The 19,326-nt window shown below is 33.9% G+C and overlaps 1 protein-coding gene across 5 annotated transcripts in view; it reads left to right on the top strand.

Annotated features, from left to right (window-relative positions):
- The window catches only part of LOC141507910 (uncharacterized), a 244,758-nt gene that overhangs the window by 146,532 nt on the left and 78,900 nt on the right, over positions 1-19,326 (top strand). For 4 of the 5 annotated variants that reach the window (XM_074216045.1, XM_074216042.1, XM_074216044.1 and 1 more), the window contains one exon: positions 925-1,791. In XM_074216045.1, coding sequence (XP_074072146.1) covers positions 1,054-1,791 — 738 coding nt within the window. In that variant the 5' untranslated portion in view covers positions 925-1,053. Of the gene's footprint in view, positions 1-423; positions 512-924; positions 1,792-19,326 lie in introns of all 5 variants that reach the window. The other variant, XM_074216043.1, reaches the window with a different exon arrangement.

Raw genomic sequence — 19,326 nt, 5'->3', positions numbered from 1 at the left:
ACCCTAAGCACTTTATCCCCTGTCTATATCAGATTTCTTAACTCCAAAATGAAAAGAATAATAATACCTACCTCCCAGGTTGTCATAGGGATAAAATGAGATAATACTTATAAAGCACTTTATAAACCTCATGTTTTACATAAGTGCTTGCTAATTATACTGGGATCTCTTTTGCACTTATTTCTTAAGCATCTACTGATTTTCTATTGTTTTTTTAAACTTTCCCTCTTTTTGAATTTTCTTTATTTAGCACATTTTTTATTGTATTGAAGTGATAAAGGGGAGCTGGGTTTAGACATGACCACTCATTTAGTCATCTTGCCAAAAGTTCTGGCATTCTTTATGTTCTTAGCAGGTAATATGCTGTCAATAAGGGCTAATGCTAAAAGTATAATTGTGGGTGATCATAATTTTCCCACCTAGAAATTATAGCTCCAGATTGCCTGGTGGATTAAACAATCATCATAGTTTTTGCTGGGACAAGCTGCTCTCTGCTGAAGCCAAAGTACAGGTCAGGACACATCTCATTTCTTGGCTGTGTAGTTATGTCTATATAAGGTGCAAAGTAGATACATAACAGTCTGTTTATTAAATACTTATAGAATGGAATTTTGATAAGAGTATAGAGATTAGGGTTTGTTGTGTTTCTTAGTGATTTTGTATGCAGAGAAACTATTAGTTAGAAATGAAGTCAAGTTCATGGCCTTGTAGAAAAATGTCAAGGTTAGAAGGTCCATGTTCACATTAGAAAGTTAGAATACAATTCCTGAGTCATATAATTAGTAGTTTTTAACCTGCTTCAAATATGGGCATTGTGACTAATTATAATCTTTATTATAATTAATTTTGAATTATAAATATGAACATTACTTTCAAAACAACAATAACCTGAAAATAAATTAAATATGCAATTTTTAATTTCAGAGAAAGAAGACCTTTTTTTATTGTGCAAGGAGTTCCAGAATTTGGTAATGGTGATAGGATATAATATGAATAATTACAATTACCAAGCCAACCAGGAATAACACTATCCAAGGTGCCAGAATCTAATGGATGAAATTCATTGGAATGGAAGCTAAGTTTGTTGAAGAGAAGCAGGTACCCTCTTTTTCTATGCTTACCAAGAATCCAGAGCCATCAAAAGACACAAAGACTGGAGGATCAGCTAACCATCTTGGGGTAGCTATCATTCCCTGGGGATCTGAATCTCACCCAAAGGACCTTTGCTTTATTCCACAAATACCAAAGCAAAATGAATCGCCCTCAACATATATTAAGGGACCTGACTACCTGAGTATTACTAACGAGCCTAAAAAACATTTCTTTAGGGATTCACTGTATTCTACTTCAGCTAAAGTTGAAGATTATATTTTTCCTCTCAAGCTATGCCCCTCATTACATCCTCCAAAAGAGAGATCTGATGGTAAATCAGAAATTGTTCCTGAAATATATGTCATTAAACAAAAACCCTGCACAATCACTTTTTTCAACAATGAATGTTTAACCCCTGCCATTGACAGTGATCTCCACATCTGTGGAATCATTGATACAGAAACTTCTTCATATGAATTTGTGAAGGAAGTAGTGGAGAGGAATGATAAAGCATTCCCACAGCTGCCATTCTTAGAAACATTTTTTAAAGACATTCAAACAAGAGAAGTCCCCCATGGCAAACAAAAGACACTTGGATTTATGGAGGAGAAACATGCTTTTAATGAGGATAGTTCCTGTGAACATTTGGGAAGAGAACTGAAAAAGGAGGAAAACAAAGAGAAAGCAATCAGCAAGATGGTAAGTTGAACTGATGTCTCATCATAATAGCAATGATTCTCACAATTTATTTAGCTGATAGCTCCTGTGTTCAGTTTTGTTTTGTTTTATACCTAAGTTCAGATGCATTTGAACTTGATGCTATAACACAAGATGGGGAATGAAAACAGTTTACTGGTTAGTCTTTTGCTATTGCATAATGAATAAAAATGGATGATTAACTTTCAGGTAATGATAACACATAATTCATTTAATTCAACAGTTTCCCAGTCTGTATTGATGGCACCTCCATCCTCTCAGCCATATAGATTTATTCAGTCATTCTGAACTCTGATCCCACAACTTCCCCAGACAAAAAAATTAGATGTTCATTTTCTGACACTTTTATCATCACAACATCCCTCCCATAATTCTGTTTTTGTTTCCTTAATACCAACTGTCAGTATCCTGAGTCTGCTTCTTATTACTATTTCATTTGGACTTTTGTGATAATATTCTAATTGGTCTCCTGCCTGCAGTTTCTCCCCCTTTTTTCTCACAACTGCCAAAGCAATGTTCTTAATATGCAAGTCTGAATGCATATTATATTACTCAGCTTTTCAAAAACTATCAGCGGCTTCCTGTTTCCCAATCTATACCCCTACAGGATAAAATACAGATTTCCCCTCCTGGCAATTAACACTTTCTACATTTATTCTCAACCAAAGAGTCAGACATCATGGAAAAAATAACTGAACACTAACATATATGTCCAGGTTCCATTTCATATTCCTGTCTTCATGAATTCTATATTCCAATCAGAGTATACTACAAGTCATTCTCCACAGTTTTTATTCCATTCCCTACTTCCATGCATTTTTACAGGTTGTCTCATGTGATTAGAATGAACTTCCCTTTCATTTTTTCCTGGCAAAATCTTTGTCTTCAAGAATCAGTTCACCTGAAACTTCTATGAAGTCTTCCATGATTTCCCTAGATGAAAGTGCTGCTGACTTAGATTTTCCTAAAATGGTTTAACTAGATCTCTACTTTATCTTCATATATTGGCACATGTACACAGCTCCCCTCTCCCTTCAATTTTCCATTTTTTACTCTAGAAATAATCAAATAAATAATACTTTTGCTCCTGGAAAAGGTATGAAAATCTTTGGTCCTTTAGCTCCAACCATGACTGCTGATTTCCTAACTCCAAATTTCCTCCACTGGTCACCACTTCCTGCATTGTGCCTATTGTATTGTTAGAAAAATAATCTCCTTAAGGGTAGGAGCTGTCTCACCTTTATAGGGTATTCCTAGTATTTAGCACACAGACATTTAAATATGCTTGCTTATTAGAACACAGCTTATATGGGTATCAGTGATACCAGTGATCTGAATAGAATAAAAGGGGTTTGTGGAGGAGTAATAAGAAGGTAAATTTGGATCAGTTACCTAACTTGAGGCATAGTCTAGAAAAAGAAGGAGAACAGTCTGGATTTGATATGGCTCAAGTGAGATCTTGGACAAGAGAATAATATTAACTCAACAAGTGTTGCCTGAGCTCTAGAAATATTAGGGGGGCTGTGAAATATAGAATGAATAGGAGGGAATAGAGTCAGATCATGTAGGAAGCTATTACAGGAATCTAGGTATAAAGAGATGAGGACCATTACAAGAAGTCTTGGCAAGGAGAATGGAAAAGAAAGAATACATTCAAGAGGCAGTTTTGTTTTATTATTAAAGAACAGTTTTAAAAAAGTAATATTAGAATTTGGGGGCTAATCTTATATGTGACATGAAAGAAACTAAAACTTTAAAGATAATTCCAAGATTTCTGTTCTAGAGATGGACAAATAGTTCTATAGAATACAGAAACTGGGAATGAAAACTACTCTAGGAGAGAAGATGATGGGTTCAGTGTTGGATATGTCAAGGCTAAGTGACAGTAGGACATTCAAAAATTCCAATAGACTTAGAAATATGGAAGGATATGAAAAAGAAGAAGAATGCATATTTATGTGGAAATTAGAATTTAACAAAATCACTTAATTCTCACAAAACTCTGTAAAGTAGCTGTTAAGTAACTTGCATAGGTATAAATGACTAATAAGTGTCTGAGTCTGAATCTGAACTTATTTCTAGCTGTCTTTAAGTCCCTCGTGCTTTCTGCTTCACCACATTTTTCCCCTCATAGGGAATACTGACTTGTGCCTGTGGTCTATAAATCCTTTCTATTCAAAGATGGATTTTAGTTTCTGTGAGACTTACAATGAAAGATGTATAATTTTAACTGACTTGTTCAGTTCTGAAAGATATATACCATATCACACAATATGAAAAGTGTTCAGTAGTTCATTGACATGCCAAGGGAAGTAGCAAGCAAGAGCCAAAATATCTGTGATCCCTAAAGGATTTTGCTGTGTCTCCTTATCAGATAGTTATTCCATGGCTCTGCCCATCTACTCCTAGTATATTCTTATAGAACTAAATATCAATATCTAGTAAAAACACTATTTGAATCTTTATTGTGAATTCAAGTCTTTGTATAAATAACAAAGGTGAATAACCTCTCCTGACTGCCACAAGTAAAGATGAGAGTTTTGATTCATTTATTCATTCATCTATTCATTCATTTCACATTTTTGAGTATCTACTTTGTATAAGGCACAGTGCTAAATTCTGTGAGACATACAAAGATAAATAAGACATAGACCTAGTATTCAAAAATGTCATAATCTTGTACAATACAAAAAATCTTTCTTAAGTAAAAAATCTTTATTGTAGGCAAAGCATTGTGCTAGATACTGATAGGGAAGGGAAGTTAGATATAGCTTACATCTATGTCATATTTTAAATACTGTGAAGTGTTTTACATATATAATCTCATTGATAAATAAAAAACAACTAGTGGGTGAATAAGGAACCCTCACTGAGAGTTTTATACATATATATATATATTATATATATATATATATTATACACATTATTTATGTCCATTATGTCCATTTTATGTACATCATTCATTATATCACCTCATTGACAGATAATAAGGAGCTTATAGCCTAGCAGGAGAATGGATATCAGCACAAATTGTTACAAAATACAAAATTATGTGAAACGGTAATATTTTACACGATAATATATATGTATAAATAACTATAGGATAACAAAAATATGTGTTTTAATAGAGAAGTAAAATACTCTAGGGGTTTAGAGTATCATAGAATGACTAGGGACCAAAGGGGTCATACTCTTCAGCTCTTTCATTTTACAGATAAGAAAACTGATACCCTGAGACATGAAATGACTTAGAAGGGATTGTTAGAATTGGATCAGTTCTGAAATAACAACTCTTGGGTTCTATGATCTGTACCTGAATTGAATGGTGATAATGGACAGATGCAAAAAAAAACCCCAAAACTGAACAACAGTCAGCCAATCAGACCATAAGCATTTACTCTGCTAATGCCAAAGGAACAAAGAAAGACCTCTCTCTGCCTCCCCTCCTCACTAAAAAACCTTCTGGTTTTTGTTCTCAAATTCACATTCTGGTGAACATGAAACATGAAAATAATTGTACATATATAATATATAAAAATCACTTATCCCCTATTTGCTTCAATTTTCTCATCTGTAAAATGTGCTGAGAAGGAAATGGTAAACCAGTATCTTTGCCCCAAAAAACAAACAAACTCAAATGAGGTCTTGAAGAATTTGACTACTGAAAAATGCCTGAACAATAACAAAAGTGCAAAAAGAACAGAAAAGTAGGAAGGGGCCAGATTAGGAAGGACTTTATAAATGTCAAAATATTTTATATTTGATCATAAAAGTAATATGAAATAATTGGAATTTGTTGAATAGGAGAGGAGGAAAGGAGAGTTATTCATCAGATCTATACTTGGGGAAAAAAGGACCTAGACTATTGAATGGAGGCAGGATAGAAAGCTGGAAATAATTAGAACAATTAGAACACTATTGCTATACTCCAGTGTGGTTGGCCTAGGATGGTGACTGTGTGAGATATATGGGTTGAAAAGGTAGAAACAATAAAACTTTAAACTCTTGCTTTTGTTGGAAATATTAAAATTTGCACTTATTACTCTGCATATTAGTTTACTTATTCCTTACCATGTAGACAGCATGGTATAATGGGAAGTGGAGCTGAGTTTGGAATTCGAATACCTAGATCCAAATCCTGAGTCTGCCACTTACTCCCAAGGTGTTCTCAGGCAAAGTCCCTTATAAGAATCAGTTTCCTCATTTCTAAAATGATAGTCTTTCATCATTTGACCTCAAAGAAGATCTCTTGCAGTTCTAAATGTGTGATACTTATTATTTTAAATGACATTAAAATTCTGATAGATATTGGAGTAATTCTGCCTTTAAGGCATTTTTATAGCTTTGAACTAGTCTTTTAATACCTAAGGCACAGAAAGGAAAGGGAAAGGTATGCATGTGTAATTATTAATATTCTCCCCACCTTCTTTCTGTGAATTTTCTATGCCAAGGGCCAAATAAACTCCATTTTCATTCAACCAATTAAGAAGTACCTAATCTACGCATAGGGTTGTTCTTGGACTAGTCTGTTCTCCCTCTGTTAAATTTGTAAAACCTATTTCTCTGGAGGGGATAGTGGTTATTAGTAGTCATAAAAATGTATAGGACAGATTTACAGAAACCCTGAATTTCCTGGCTTAACATATCATTAGAATAATTCTGGACAAAAAAAATAAGGCTCAAATGTATTTTTCATTCAAGCTGCTCTGAATTTGAATCATATGGTTAATAAATCGTTCTGGAATATAAGTTACCAAATCTCACCAGGGTAAAAAAGAACTAAATTTAAATTCAATAAATCATCGGAGACCCTATAAAATATGCCAGATAGACATCTTGCTACATTTAATGCATTCACTATTCACTTCCATGATTTGTATCTTGGCTTTTTCTGATTCATCCAATGGCTCTAGAAACTAATTCCTGTTCAAATCATGAGGCTCAACTGACAGGTATCAACACTGAACCAACAGAGAAAAATTTCCCAATCAATTCTGGATTATATCACAATAGAAATGAAATTGATGATGCTTCATTAGTATGCTATAGCCCTTACAAAAACAGCTGCTTTTTCTCCTCCCTCAGTTCAGGAATATTCAAGAAAAGTTTTGAATTTACCATCTTCTACTTTTATTTAGCAAATTGTCCTAGCAATGCAGAACATTTTACAGACAATATTGTAAATTGCATATTATATTGGTGAAATGTATACTGGATAGGCTTTACCATCCTTGCAAGTTAGATTAGGTACCTAGTCAGCATTGGTGCCAGATAATTCATATTGGGTCTCTCCTTATAGTTTATCATTACTTCCTCAACACTAGACTGCTAGTTTTCATTTTTATGTTGGTTTCCAGTGAGCACCAAAGTGTTACATTGGGAAGTTCATAGAAAAAACTATGTTAATAAAGGGGTAATGTTATATAAGTATTAGAGACAATCAAAACATATTTTGCTCAGGGTAAGATAAGAGAATTGATGAATTAAGGGGGGGTATTATTTTACTTGCCAGGTTTTACCTCATTTAAAATCTTATTCTTACACATGTACAGTATTTCTGGTTTTTTAAATTAAAATGAAGTGAGGTGGCAGCTAGGTGGCACAGTGGATAGAGCACTGGCCCTGGTTTCAGGAGTACCTGAGTTCAAATCCGACCTCAGACACTTAATAATTACCTAGCTGTGTGGCCTTGGGTAAGCTACTTAACTCTATTTTCCTTGTAAAAACTTTAAAAAAAAGAAGGCATAAAATAATTCAAAAGACTGTGATAATAACTTCACAAAATCTTAAAGTACAAAGTTACCTCAGTGTTACATGCAGAAATGCATTACAAAATATCCTTGATAAGTAGCTGTTCAATAATGTCTACATTTTCAGTAATGAGGATCTCACTACCTCACAAAGTCAATCTATTCCATTTTGGGACTACTCTTTTAAAAAGAAAAAAAATCCTTTCTTATAGTGAGTCAAAATATCCATTCATGTAATATTAACTAATTAAATGACTGGTTAAATCCATCTAATTTTTCCATTTTTAACACTTTCATTTCCTCATTTGTAAAAGGGGGAAGGGGTTGGATAGTATCATCTTTATGGTTGCTTGATTCACTGGTGACTGATGTCTAACTATTGGATCTTAGTTTTGCTGCCTGGGATCTAATGAAAAATCATTTAAAAATTTTTTTTAAATTACATTGATATTTTATTTTTTCCAGTTATATGCTTTGGTAGTTTTCCAACAATCATCCATTTGCAATTTTATAAGTTACACATTTTTCTACCACCCTCATTACACTCCTCTCTCTCCTTGGCAGCTAAAAGTCTGGTAAAAGTTGTACATGGACATTTCTGTATGATATATTTACACATTAGTCATTTTGTGTAGGAGGAATTAGGACTAGTGGCAAAGAAAGAGAACCATGCAATAGGGAAGGAAACACATAAGTTTTTAAAAAGTTAATATAGCATACTTTCAGATTTTGAGGTTTTGTTTTGTTTTTTCCTCCGGATGTCGATGACATTGATCATATTGGGTCTCCCAGGGTTATCCTTGATCTCTGATTTGCCAAGAAGAGCTGTATCCATCACAGCTGACCAACTCATAGTTGACCAATACTCATAATATTGCTGATAATGTGTACAATGTTCTGCTTCCTTTGCTCAACATCAACTCATTTAATGTTTTTCATGCTTCTCTAAAGTCCAATGATTCATTTTTTTTTATAGAACAATAGTACTCCATAACATTCATACACCATAACTTGTTCAACCATTCCCCAAATGATGGGTGTCCTTTCAATTTTGAACTCTTTGCCTTGGGAAATCATTTATTAAATGTTCAAACACAAGTGATAAAAATTGAAAAATCTGACAATACTTGCTCTCAAGATGTATACCCATTTCTACCTTCTCTTCATAGAGGGTGTAAGATTTTGGTTTTTGCCTAGTTTATTCCATATTCTTTTTCAGTTTTCCCAGACATTGTGTCAACTAATAGGTTCTTACTGTAGAAACTAGAATCTTTGGGGGTGGCTAGGTGGTGCAGTGGATAGAGCACTGGCCTTGGAGTCAGGAGTACATGAGTTCAAATCTGGCCTCAGACACTTAATAATTACCTAGTCATGTGGCCTTGGGCAAGCCACTTAACCCCATTGCCTTGCAAAATCTAAAAAAAAAAATAAACTATAATCTTTGCATTATCTTGTATAGAGTTGGCTCTTTGACTCTGCTTTGTTCAGAATTTTTATTAATAACTTGGATAAAAGACTCAAAGAGCATGATCTTCAAATCTGCATTTGACAGAAAACAAGGAGTTTATATTCACATATTATATATATATATATATATGTATGTATGTATGTATGTATGTAGTATATATAGTATACCTAACCTATTCCTCTGATCCACAACTCTATTTCTTACTCATTACCAAATACTGTGTGCTTTTTAAAACTATGGAACCCAGAACTGAAGCAAATGCTCCAAACAAAATTGGATTAATATAGAATAGAAGTCTAATGTTTCTTATACTGACATTTCATTTCTCTTAATGAAGTCTAAGATTGCAGTAGAGGATATCTAACCTGACTTGTGATCCTCCATAGTATACCCTTAAGAAGTAGCTCTCCAGGATGCCTAAAAAAAAGACAATGGGAGAAATCATCCATGAAGGATTCTTAGAAGGACAAAGGCAAATTACATAATGTAAGAAAATCACAACTGTTTTGCCATATATATCAATAGAAGGAGATGGTGATGAAATCATGCCTTCACTGAATTACTGAAGTATAAAATGACATCACCTTTTGTTGACAGCCACATCACATTCAACAACTAGTGAGGTTACAATAAAGTGAACTCAGGATATTTGTAGGAAAATAACTGTCAAGTTTTCTGTATCCTTGATTGTTTCCATTTTTAAAATCATTTTAAACTTAATCATAACAAACATGAACATTTTACTATGCTCAGATGGCTAAAAAAAGAGGATTTCATATGAAACTTCTTTTGGGTAGTTTTTTAATGCATATCAAATTTTACAGAGTACTAAAAAAATAACTACAATCAAGTAGACCAATGAAGCACACCAATCATGCCTAAGAAATGTATATTTTATTATAAAACTCTAGTCCATTATCTCTAATTACAAGACATTTATTTCTATTCAATATGACTTTGTCAGTTTCAGTACACCCCTTCTAGCCCACTGAGATCTTTTTTTGAGCTTAACTCTCATATCTAATATATTAACTCTTTTTTTTTGTTAACTGCAGATCAGCATGCTATCTGAGTCTTTTATCCAAGTTATTAATAAAACTTCTGAACAAAGCAGAGTCAAAAACTCAACTCTAGGGCTTTCCACCAATGACTCCCTCTCTTTTTTTCTGGAACATTAAGTTATTCATTATTCAATGTACTTTAACTGTAGTCCTTCAACTGGCTACCTATGTAAAAACTTTATTATTCAGTCCACATTACTCTCTTCTTGTTAAACTTCAGATATAGGGTGTCTGAAGTATTTTCTTTATTGACCAATCTAATAGTTTTATACAAAACAAAGTTAATTATCATTACTTCTTAGTAAATGTAAACTGAGTTCTAAAAATTAAGTTATTTGTAATTTTCCTTGGAGTTAGAAGTCACTGGACTGTAATTTTCACACTATATCTTTTTGGAAAGTTGAAACACTTCTCCTTCATCAGTCTTCCAGTGCTTTCTCCAGGATTCTTCAAAAGTTTTTTGAGAGCCAAGTTTTTCATAAGTTCTTTTAAGTATCTTGCAATTTAATTATTGTAGTCTTGAATATCTTTAGAAAGAATTAGTTCAATTCCTGAAAAAGGAAAAAAAAACACTACTAAGTGTGGTGATGTGTTATTATTAATCAAGGGTAACACGGTCTAATTTGCCCCAAGAAAACCTTAAATCATTTTTTCATTTACAGATTGCTGGGTGTTTGACCTTTAAAAACAAACAAATTGTATTTGAGAAAATTTCAGTATGTCAGAATACATTATTATTGCTCCCATTTAAAACAGTAGTATTTTAGGGCATTTTCTTGGTTCAAAATTGCCATGGATTATTCCTTACCATCCTTTTTTAGGAGAGTTAGTTACAAGGGATGCTGTGCAATTTTATAACTATTTGGGGGACATCGATCAGTTGAAGTTTGGGGAGTATATATAAACACTTTAACACTAATACAACTTAGTTGAGTACCATGAGTACCAAAGAAGGAAATAGATAGATGATAGATACATAGATACATAGATACATAGATAGATAAATAGACAGACATAGACAATGACAAATAGGAACAATTTAGAAAACTCTCTTCTGTAGATCTGATTATCATGCTATCTGAGACTTCTATCTAAGTCACTGATAAAAAACAGAATCAAGGACTTAATCCTATAGCTTTCTATTTATGACTCCCTCTGTTCTTTCCAGAATAATATTAAACTATTCATCATTCATTACTCTGTAACTATATGCCTTCAATTGATTATCCAGTTACCTAATTCATTTAATATTCATTGGTGTGAGGTTCTAATTACTAAGGGTACAAGTAAAGGTAAAATTTGTAGAGAAGTCATTTAAAAATATCTCCTCTCACTTTAATTTCAACATTTTTCTTGGCATCCACTCAGACAGCAGTAGATGTGTGGAATGAAAAGAGAATGAATGACTAGTACTATAGTTGTCTCCAGTAACTAGTTTGAATAGTGACTGTTGAGGTCTCTAAAGCAACAGGAACCACAAGAAGAATCATCAATCTTAAAAAATGCAAAAAGAGGTAGAGTGATGCTTATGTTAAAAAACTGGGAGAAAGACAAAGCGTGTAGGAAAGGCTTGGATTAATCAAGGTCCTACTATATTGTCTGGAATAGACGTCTCAATCTTAGAGTAAACAAACTTTCAGTTAATAAGCAATTGTATATTAAATTTGGCAAATGTTAGAAGTCAAAATATGTAAATACCTCTAAATTAGAAGTTTTTAATATTTTTTTATGTCATGGAATTCTTTGGCAGTCTAGTAAAGTCTATGGATCCCTTCTCAGAATATTTTTAAATGCATAAGATGTCAAATGAAACTAATTAATGATGAAATATAGTAATCAACATAGTAAAAAAAGTTAATGAGCCCCCAATTAAAAACTGCTCTATATTTTTGCTAGAAGACTAAATAATATAGCAGGTTGGCATCTAAGTGAGGATCTTGTTAGAGCTGGCATCTATCTTGTCATCTATCTCAGAGACTGAGTGGGAGCACCATAACCAATACAATCCTGGACTTCCAGTCTATAAACTTAATAAGGACAGAAACAGGCCAAGAAAAGAGGGCATAGTCTTGAACATGAAAGAAAGGTAAATACTAAACAGAGAAAAACCCCTATGGGTGCTAATTTTTTCATTTTTTAAAAAATGTATTTATTATAAATAAAACCTTTAATTAAAAATGTATTTATTTATTTTCATCCATTCTGCATGCATATTTCCAGATTACAAAATTTCCCTACACCCTCCCTTTCCCAACCTGTTCCCCTCAGCAGGGAGTGGTCAGGTTAGCATTTTACATACATACTTTGTTAAACATATTTACAATATGAGATAATTTTTATAAAGTGTTGATCAGATTCAGAAGGTTTGTTTTTTTCTGTGTGTTTTATTTTGTTTTTCTTCCTCCGGTTAGGGATAATATAGTCCATAACCAGTCAAATATAGCTGTCCTAGCTCTCGGGACTGTCGAGAGGAGTTGCTTCCATCAAGGTTAATCATTTCAAAGTATTGGTGTTAATGTATCTATTGTTCTCTTGGTTCTGCTCCCTTCACTCAGCATCAGATTCTGTAAGTCATTCCATGTCTCTCTGGAGTCCGACCATTTATGGTTTCTTATAGAACAATAATATTACATAGTAGTCATGTACCATAACTTGCTAAGCCATCATCCAGTTGATGGACATTCCCTCAATTTCCAGTTCTCTGCCACTACAAAAAAAGCTGCTATGAATATTTTGGAACATGTAGGAGTTTTCCCATTTTTTACAATTTCTTCTGGATACAGTACTAGAATTGGAATTGCTGGGTCAAATGGTATGAACTGTTTTATTGCTCTTTGGGCATAGTTCCATATTGCTCTCCAGAAAGGTAGGATCTGTTCACAAATCCACCAGCAATGCATGAATGTTCCAATCTTCTATGGATGCTAAATTGCTAAAAATCTTTTTGCAGTTGAAGCTAGTCCTGAAGTATGGCCAGCGACAGGACTCAGTTGGTCACCAAGTTTATTTTGTGTCTAGTTTGTGTGCAAGATGCATTGATAATTCCTGAAGACACCAATAAAGGCAAAACACAATCTCTGTTCATGTGGAGCTCACAGTCTAATGGGAGAAAAAAAACCATGAATAAAATCACATATAAACAAGATATGTATATAGGATAAATTAAAGATAAAAAACAGAGGGAAGGCAGTAAGATTGGGGGGGGGGGCTAGAAAAGGCTTCTTGGAAAGGTGGAATTTTGGTGAGATCTAAAGGAAGGCAGAGAATCTAAGATGCAGATATGAGGAAAGAGATAATTCCAAGAGACAGCCAGTGTACAGAATTGGGAAGTGTCTCATGAGAAGAACAGGGGGGTTCAATGTCACCAGTTTGTAGAGGGAATAACAGGGAGTAAACTGTGAGAAGATTGCTAAAATAGGAAGGAGCCAGACTATGAAGGGCTTTAACAGTCAAACAGTGGGTTTTATTTGTGATTCTGGATATAATTGGGAGTCAGTAGAGTTTGTTGAATAGAAGGGTAACATGGTCAGATCTGTGATTTGGGAAGATCTATTTGACAGCTGAGTAGAGGATGGATTGTAATGAGGAGAAATTGAGGCAGGGAGACAAATTATCAGGCTATGGTAGTAGTCCAGGCTGGATTCACCAGGGTGGTGGCAATGTCAAAAGAGAGAAGGGCATGTATATGATACATGCTACAAAGACAAATCAGGTTCCAAGTTTTAGGAACCAGGAAAGATGGGTGGTAACTATGGGAGGCAACAGATGGGGGAGAAAAGGGTGATTTTACCAGCTGGTAATAAAAGAAAAAATCATGACTTAGTACCATACTGAAAACCTTTGACTGTCACTAAGGGAGTGGGGCTGGATGCTCAGCAGCAATAATTCTTCATTTATATCCCTTGCCTCCTTTCACAAACCCTTTGAGCTACATTTTGTCCTTTTATGACTTTTTTCCCTTCAGGGCTATCCTTTATGATCATTTTAACTAATGTATCCTCCATTAAAGTCTCCCTTTAATACCCCATCATGATGTGAAGGTGACACTGGGTTCTCAAAGGTGATGCCAATGAAATGTCAGCCTTAAGATCTAAACAACCTACAAAGGTTTCAAATACAGACTCAGAGATAAGACTGAATTTCTATCTGCTAAGGAAGAGTCTCACTAAATTCAGAGAGACTCATCAGTCAAAGATTGGATGCGTTGTGATGAAATTTTTTTTCAGTCATAGCAGCACACAAAAATCATCTTCTGAGGCTTAAGGGAATTTTAATCTGGATTGATGGAATGTGTACCTGCACTAATGGAATCAAAGATCCTTGAAGGATTTACCGACCAAAAATGGGTGTGTATGTGGATGAACATAGGCCTCTACACAAGTCTGAAATGTGTAACTTTGACATTTTAATAACTAAGGTTGTACAGATGATAGAAACAATCTGCAGATGGCATTTAAAAGCAAAATGAATTTCTTCTTACATCTGATATGGACTTCAATTTTGCTATCCACAAAAAAACAGTTCATCTTCTCTTTCATCAGGGCTATGTTTCATTTGTCACAAGATCTGAAATGACTATATTATGGAAAATTGTGTAATGTAGTTGTCATAAGCTTTAATAAATTTGTTTATAGATTCTACTTAGAGCTAGGCTCTGCCATGTCTACATCATAAATTACTGAAGTTTGAAAGTGCTCAAGGACTTTATGGAGACTCTATATTATGGGGGGGGGGATGACAATATCAACCAGGATAATTAGACTGCACTAGGAATATTAAATGAGTTTGGGGAAGCTATAAAATTAGATAGCAATAATGGGGGGCTTAAAATGCTCAGACATAGATCGATATAATACTGAATCAGAATTAGAGTACTAAGAAGGATGAATGACTATTTTCTAAAAGGTAGCTCAAGAAACTCAGGAAAAAAATAAGCAAAAGAGATCATAAACAAACCCATCTCCAAAAAGAAATTGAACAAGTCTAAATGAATTACTAAAGGTAGGACAAAAAACAAAAAACCTGATCCAAGTGCTATATATTCACAAATGAATTCCATTAAATAGTTAGAGAGCAATTAATTCCTTTATTATATAAATTATTTTCAATAATATTTTAATATGACAAAATAATATTGATATCAAAACCAGAGTGAAACACATAAAGACACATATCAAAGAGTATAACAAATAAAAATTAAAGAAGGAATTTAAAATTAAGTTGTAGCAAAAAAGCTATCACTACACATCCAAAATATGCAATATGGCCAAGATAGATTTATATCAGGAATGCAGAGGTAGTTGAACATCAGGAAAGCTATTAATATAATTATTCATATAAATATCAAAATCACACATCAACAGATGAAGAAAAGATTTTTGATAAAATACAGCTATTGTTTATGGTAACAAAAATGTCTAGAAGCATATCTTTTAGTGATCAAAAGATGGAATTGAGAAAGGTTATTGCTGAGTTCAACTCTCCTAAGAAGCTACTCCACAAAGTCAAAAAAAAGTGTGCCAAATGAAGCAATGAATCAAAGGTAATACCAGAAAGCACCTCCATTCAGTAAAATATTACACAAGGAGATAATCTGAAACTTGTAGGTATGTGTTTGGGGGAATTGAGGGAGAGTATGACAACAATGGCCCAAATAAGGGCAGAGAGAATCACAGATTAGATGATCAATTTTGAGTACATAAAATTTACACAAACCAAACCAATGTAGCTAAAATTAGAAGAGAAACAATTAAAGGGGTGGGGGGAAATCTTTGCAGCAAATTTTTCTGAAAAAGTTCTCATTTTCACGATACATAATTGATTCTATTGCATAAGAATAAAAGCCGTTCTCCAATTGATAAATGGTCATAGGATATAAACAGGCTGTTCTCAAAGGTAGACTCTCAACAGTCATATTAAAAAATACTCCTAATTCTAAATACAGATGAGGAAGTAGAAAGGAATAAGCTTACTTAGGTTAAAAGCACTTTTACAAATATTATCTCATTCAATATTATCACATTTAATTCTTTCAACAACCCTGTAAGGTAGATGTCTTTTTTTTTAAATTCTCATTTACATTTGAAGAAATCAAGGTAAACAGAGATTTAAGTGTCTGAGCTGTATTTGAACCCATCTTCCTGATTGCAGGCTCACCACTCTATCCATTCAGCTTCTGCAATGGTTACTGCGTAAGAGTTAGACAAAGGCAAAGTAAAGCAACTCACAGGATCAAAATGTGTGTATCCTTGGAACCAGCAATAGTGCTATTAGACTTAAATCCCAAAGAAATCAAAGGAAAAAGGAAAAGGATCCATATTTTCAAAAATATAAACAAAGAAATATAATTAAGAAATTAAGAAATACCACTGTCTGTTTAGTTCCCAGGTAGAGAAAAATAAAAATGAAAGTAATTTCATCTTATACAATTCAGAGGACAGTCTTTAGGTACATGTGACAATAGATTTTATCATTTGTTTTTAATCAATTCTAGGGCACATTTTATGTGAACTCTAGAGCAAAAGAAGACATGACCCTAAATCAATGTAAGCCCTTGTGTTCACCATAGTAATGATACAAAGAGAAGAGACTGAAGATCAAACACTATGAGTTCCATAGCTTCAATTATAACCATGCGTCCTCCCCTACACTCCCTCAACTAAGTGGTAAGAGAGAGAGACACACAGAGAGAGACAGAGTCAGGGAGACAATAGAGAGACAGAAATAAAGGCAGAAACAGACAGAGACAAACAGAGAGACAGAGAAATAGAGGCAGAGACAGACAGAGATAGAGTCAGAAAGACTGAGAGAGATTTGGTGGTTGCTATTATTAACCACAATTTTAATAAATGCCCATTGGGAATTCCTTCTTAATATTCTGTTTTATGACCTCATTAAGGTGACCATATAGTATTTTATTTTTTCATTCATCAATACACTTCTACCCTAATCTATATCAATCCTAGTGATTTTTTAATATAACCCATATACATTTTGTATGGAAGTAGTTGCTTGAATCTTCTCCCCCCCATTAGAATGTGAGCTCCTTAAAAAGAATGACTGTTTTTGTCTTTCTTTGTATCCCCCATATTTAGCACAGTGTCTGGCATAATAGGAACTTAAATGTGACTTGACTTAACCAATATTTGAAACATATTCCTATGTGAAAACAGGCACATTTATGTGCTACTGGGGGACTTGTGGATTGATATAACTATTATGGAAAATAATCTAGAATCATACACAAAAAGTTACTAAATATTGTGTACCCTTTGACTCAGCTCTACTGCTATTAAACCTATGCCCAAAAGAGAACAAAGAAAGAGAAAAAAAGGTAATTTATGTGCAGAAATATTTATATCAACTTTTTAGCGTGGTGGCAAAAAACTGAAAGCTCAGAGGATATCCAACAATCAAGGAATAACTGAGTAAGTTGTGGTATATGAATGTGTAGAATAATTTTGGGTAATAAGAAATAAGGAAATAGATGATTTCAAAAATACATAGAAATATTTAAATGAACTGACATAGAATGAAGTGAGCAGAAACAGAATAATTAATACTTTAACATCAATATTATAAAAATGAATAACTGAGAATGTTTATTATAAATTAATGAAGAAGCAAATGTATTCAACAGCATTGTAAAAACAAATATCTTTGAAAGTTGCTTAAATTTTGTTCAAGGAGGACCTGAGTCCAAATCCTGCCTCAGACACTTAATAATTACCTAGCTGTGTGACCTTGGGCAAGTCACTTAACCCCAATGCCTTGCAAAAACAAACAAACAAAAAAAGACATCATATTTTGTTCAATACAATGACCTTTCCTGATTCCAGAAGACCAATGGTAAAATATGCTGACCATTTTAGAGAAACAATGTATTCAGGGCATAGAATGAGTTCTGGTTGTTGATTTTCACTCATGTCCATCTCTTCATGATCCCATAGATCATAGCACAACCAGACCTTTCTATCCTTTCCTACCTTCAAAGTCTGACCAAGTTCATGTTCATTGTTTCCATGATACTATCTATCCAATTCATCCTCTGGTGTTCCCTTCTTCTTTTACTTTAAATCTTTCCCAATATCCAGGTCTTTTCCAATGAGTCCCATCTTCTCACTTTATGTCTAAAGTATTTAATAGCATCTGACCTCCCAGTGAATAGCCTGAATTACTTTAAGTATTCACTGATTTGATTTCCTTGCTGCTTGAGGGACTCTCAAAAATCTTCTCTAGCACCACAGTTCAAAAGCATTGATTCTGTGGCATTGAGCTTTCTTTATAGTACAACTCACAGCCATACATTGCTAGTAGAAAAAACAGAGCTTTGATTCTGTGGACCTGTGTTGGCAAGGTGATATCAGTACTTTTTAATATGTTGTCCAGTTATACCATAATTTTCCTTCTAAAGAGCAAGGGTCTTAATTTCATGGCCACAGTCATGATCTGCAGTGATCTTTGAACCCAAAAATATAAAATCTGACAATGTTTCCATTTCTTTTTCATCTATTTGCTAGGAAATGATGCCAAGATTTTTTTAATGTCAAATTTCTTTCTTTCTTTTTTTTTGGCCAGGCAAAAGTGTTAAGTGACTTGCCCAAGGTCACACAGCTAGGTAATTATTAAGTGTCTGTGGTCGGGTTTGAAGTCAGGTCTTCCTGACTTAAGGGTCAGTGCTCTATCCATTGCACCACCTAGCTCCCCTAATGTCAAGTTTCTACCCAGTTTTTGTACTCACCTCTTTCACTCTCATCAAAAGACCTTGATTCTTTACTTTTTTCCTTCCAAATGGTCTATGTTGATATTTCTCCCAGCAACCTTACTTCCAGTTTTTGATTCATTCATTCTGGCATTTTGCATAATATTCTCTGCATTATATAGCCTTGACTTACTCCTTTAAATCCTAAACCAATCAGTTCTTCCATATTCAGTTTTAACTGTTGCTTCTTGATTAGCATACAGGTTTCCCAGGAGACAAGTAAGATGATCTGGTACTTCCATCTCTTTGAGGACTAGTCACATGTTGTGATCCACATAGTCAAAGGTTTTATTGTATATGATGTACAGATGTACCTATGAAGCAGAAATACATGTTTCTCTGGCTTTCTCCATAAGCCAATGAACATCAGCTATTTGGTCTATAGTTCCTCTGCCTTTTTGAAAACCAAGCTACTCTTCAAGTAATTCTTGGTTCATATATTACCAAAGCTGAATTTGCTGAAGTGTGAAATGAGTG

Source organism: Macrotis lagotis, chromosome 1 (genome assembly GCF_037893015.1).
Source record: "Macrotis lagotis isolate mMagLag1 chromosome 1, bilby.v1.9.chrom.fasta, whole genome shotgun sequence".
Classification (NCBI taxonomy): Eukaryota; Metazoa; Chordata; class Mammalia; order Peramelemorphia; family Peramelidae; genus Macrotis; species Macrotis lagotis.
The sequence above is the reverse complement of the archived record's forward strand: the minus strand, read 5'-3'. Positions and strand labels throughout refer to the sequence as shown.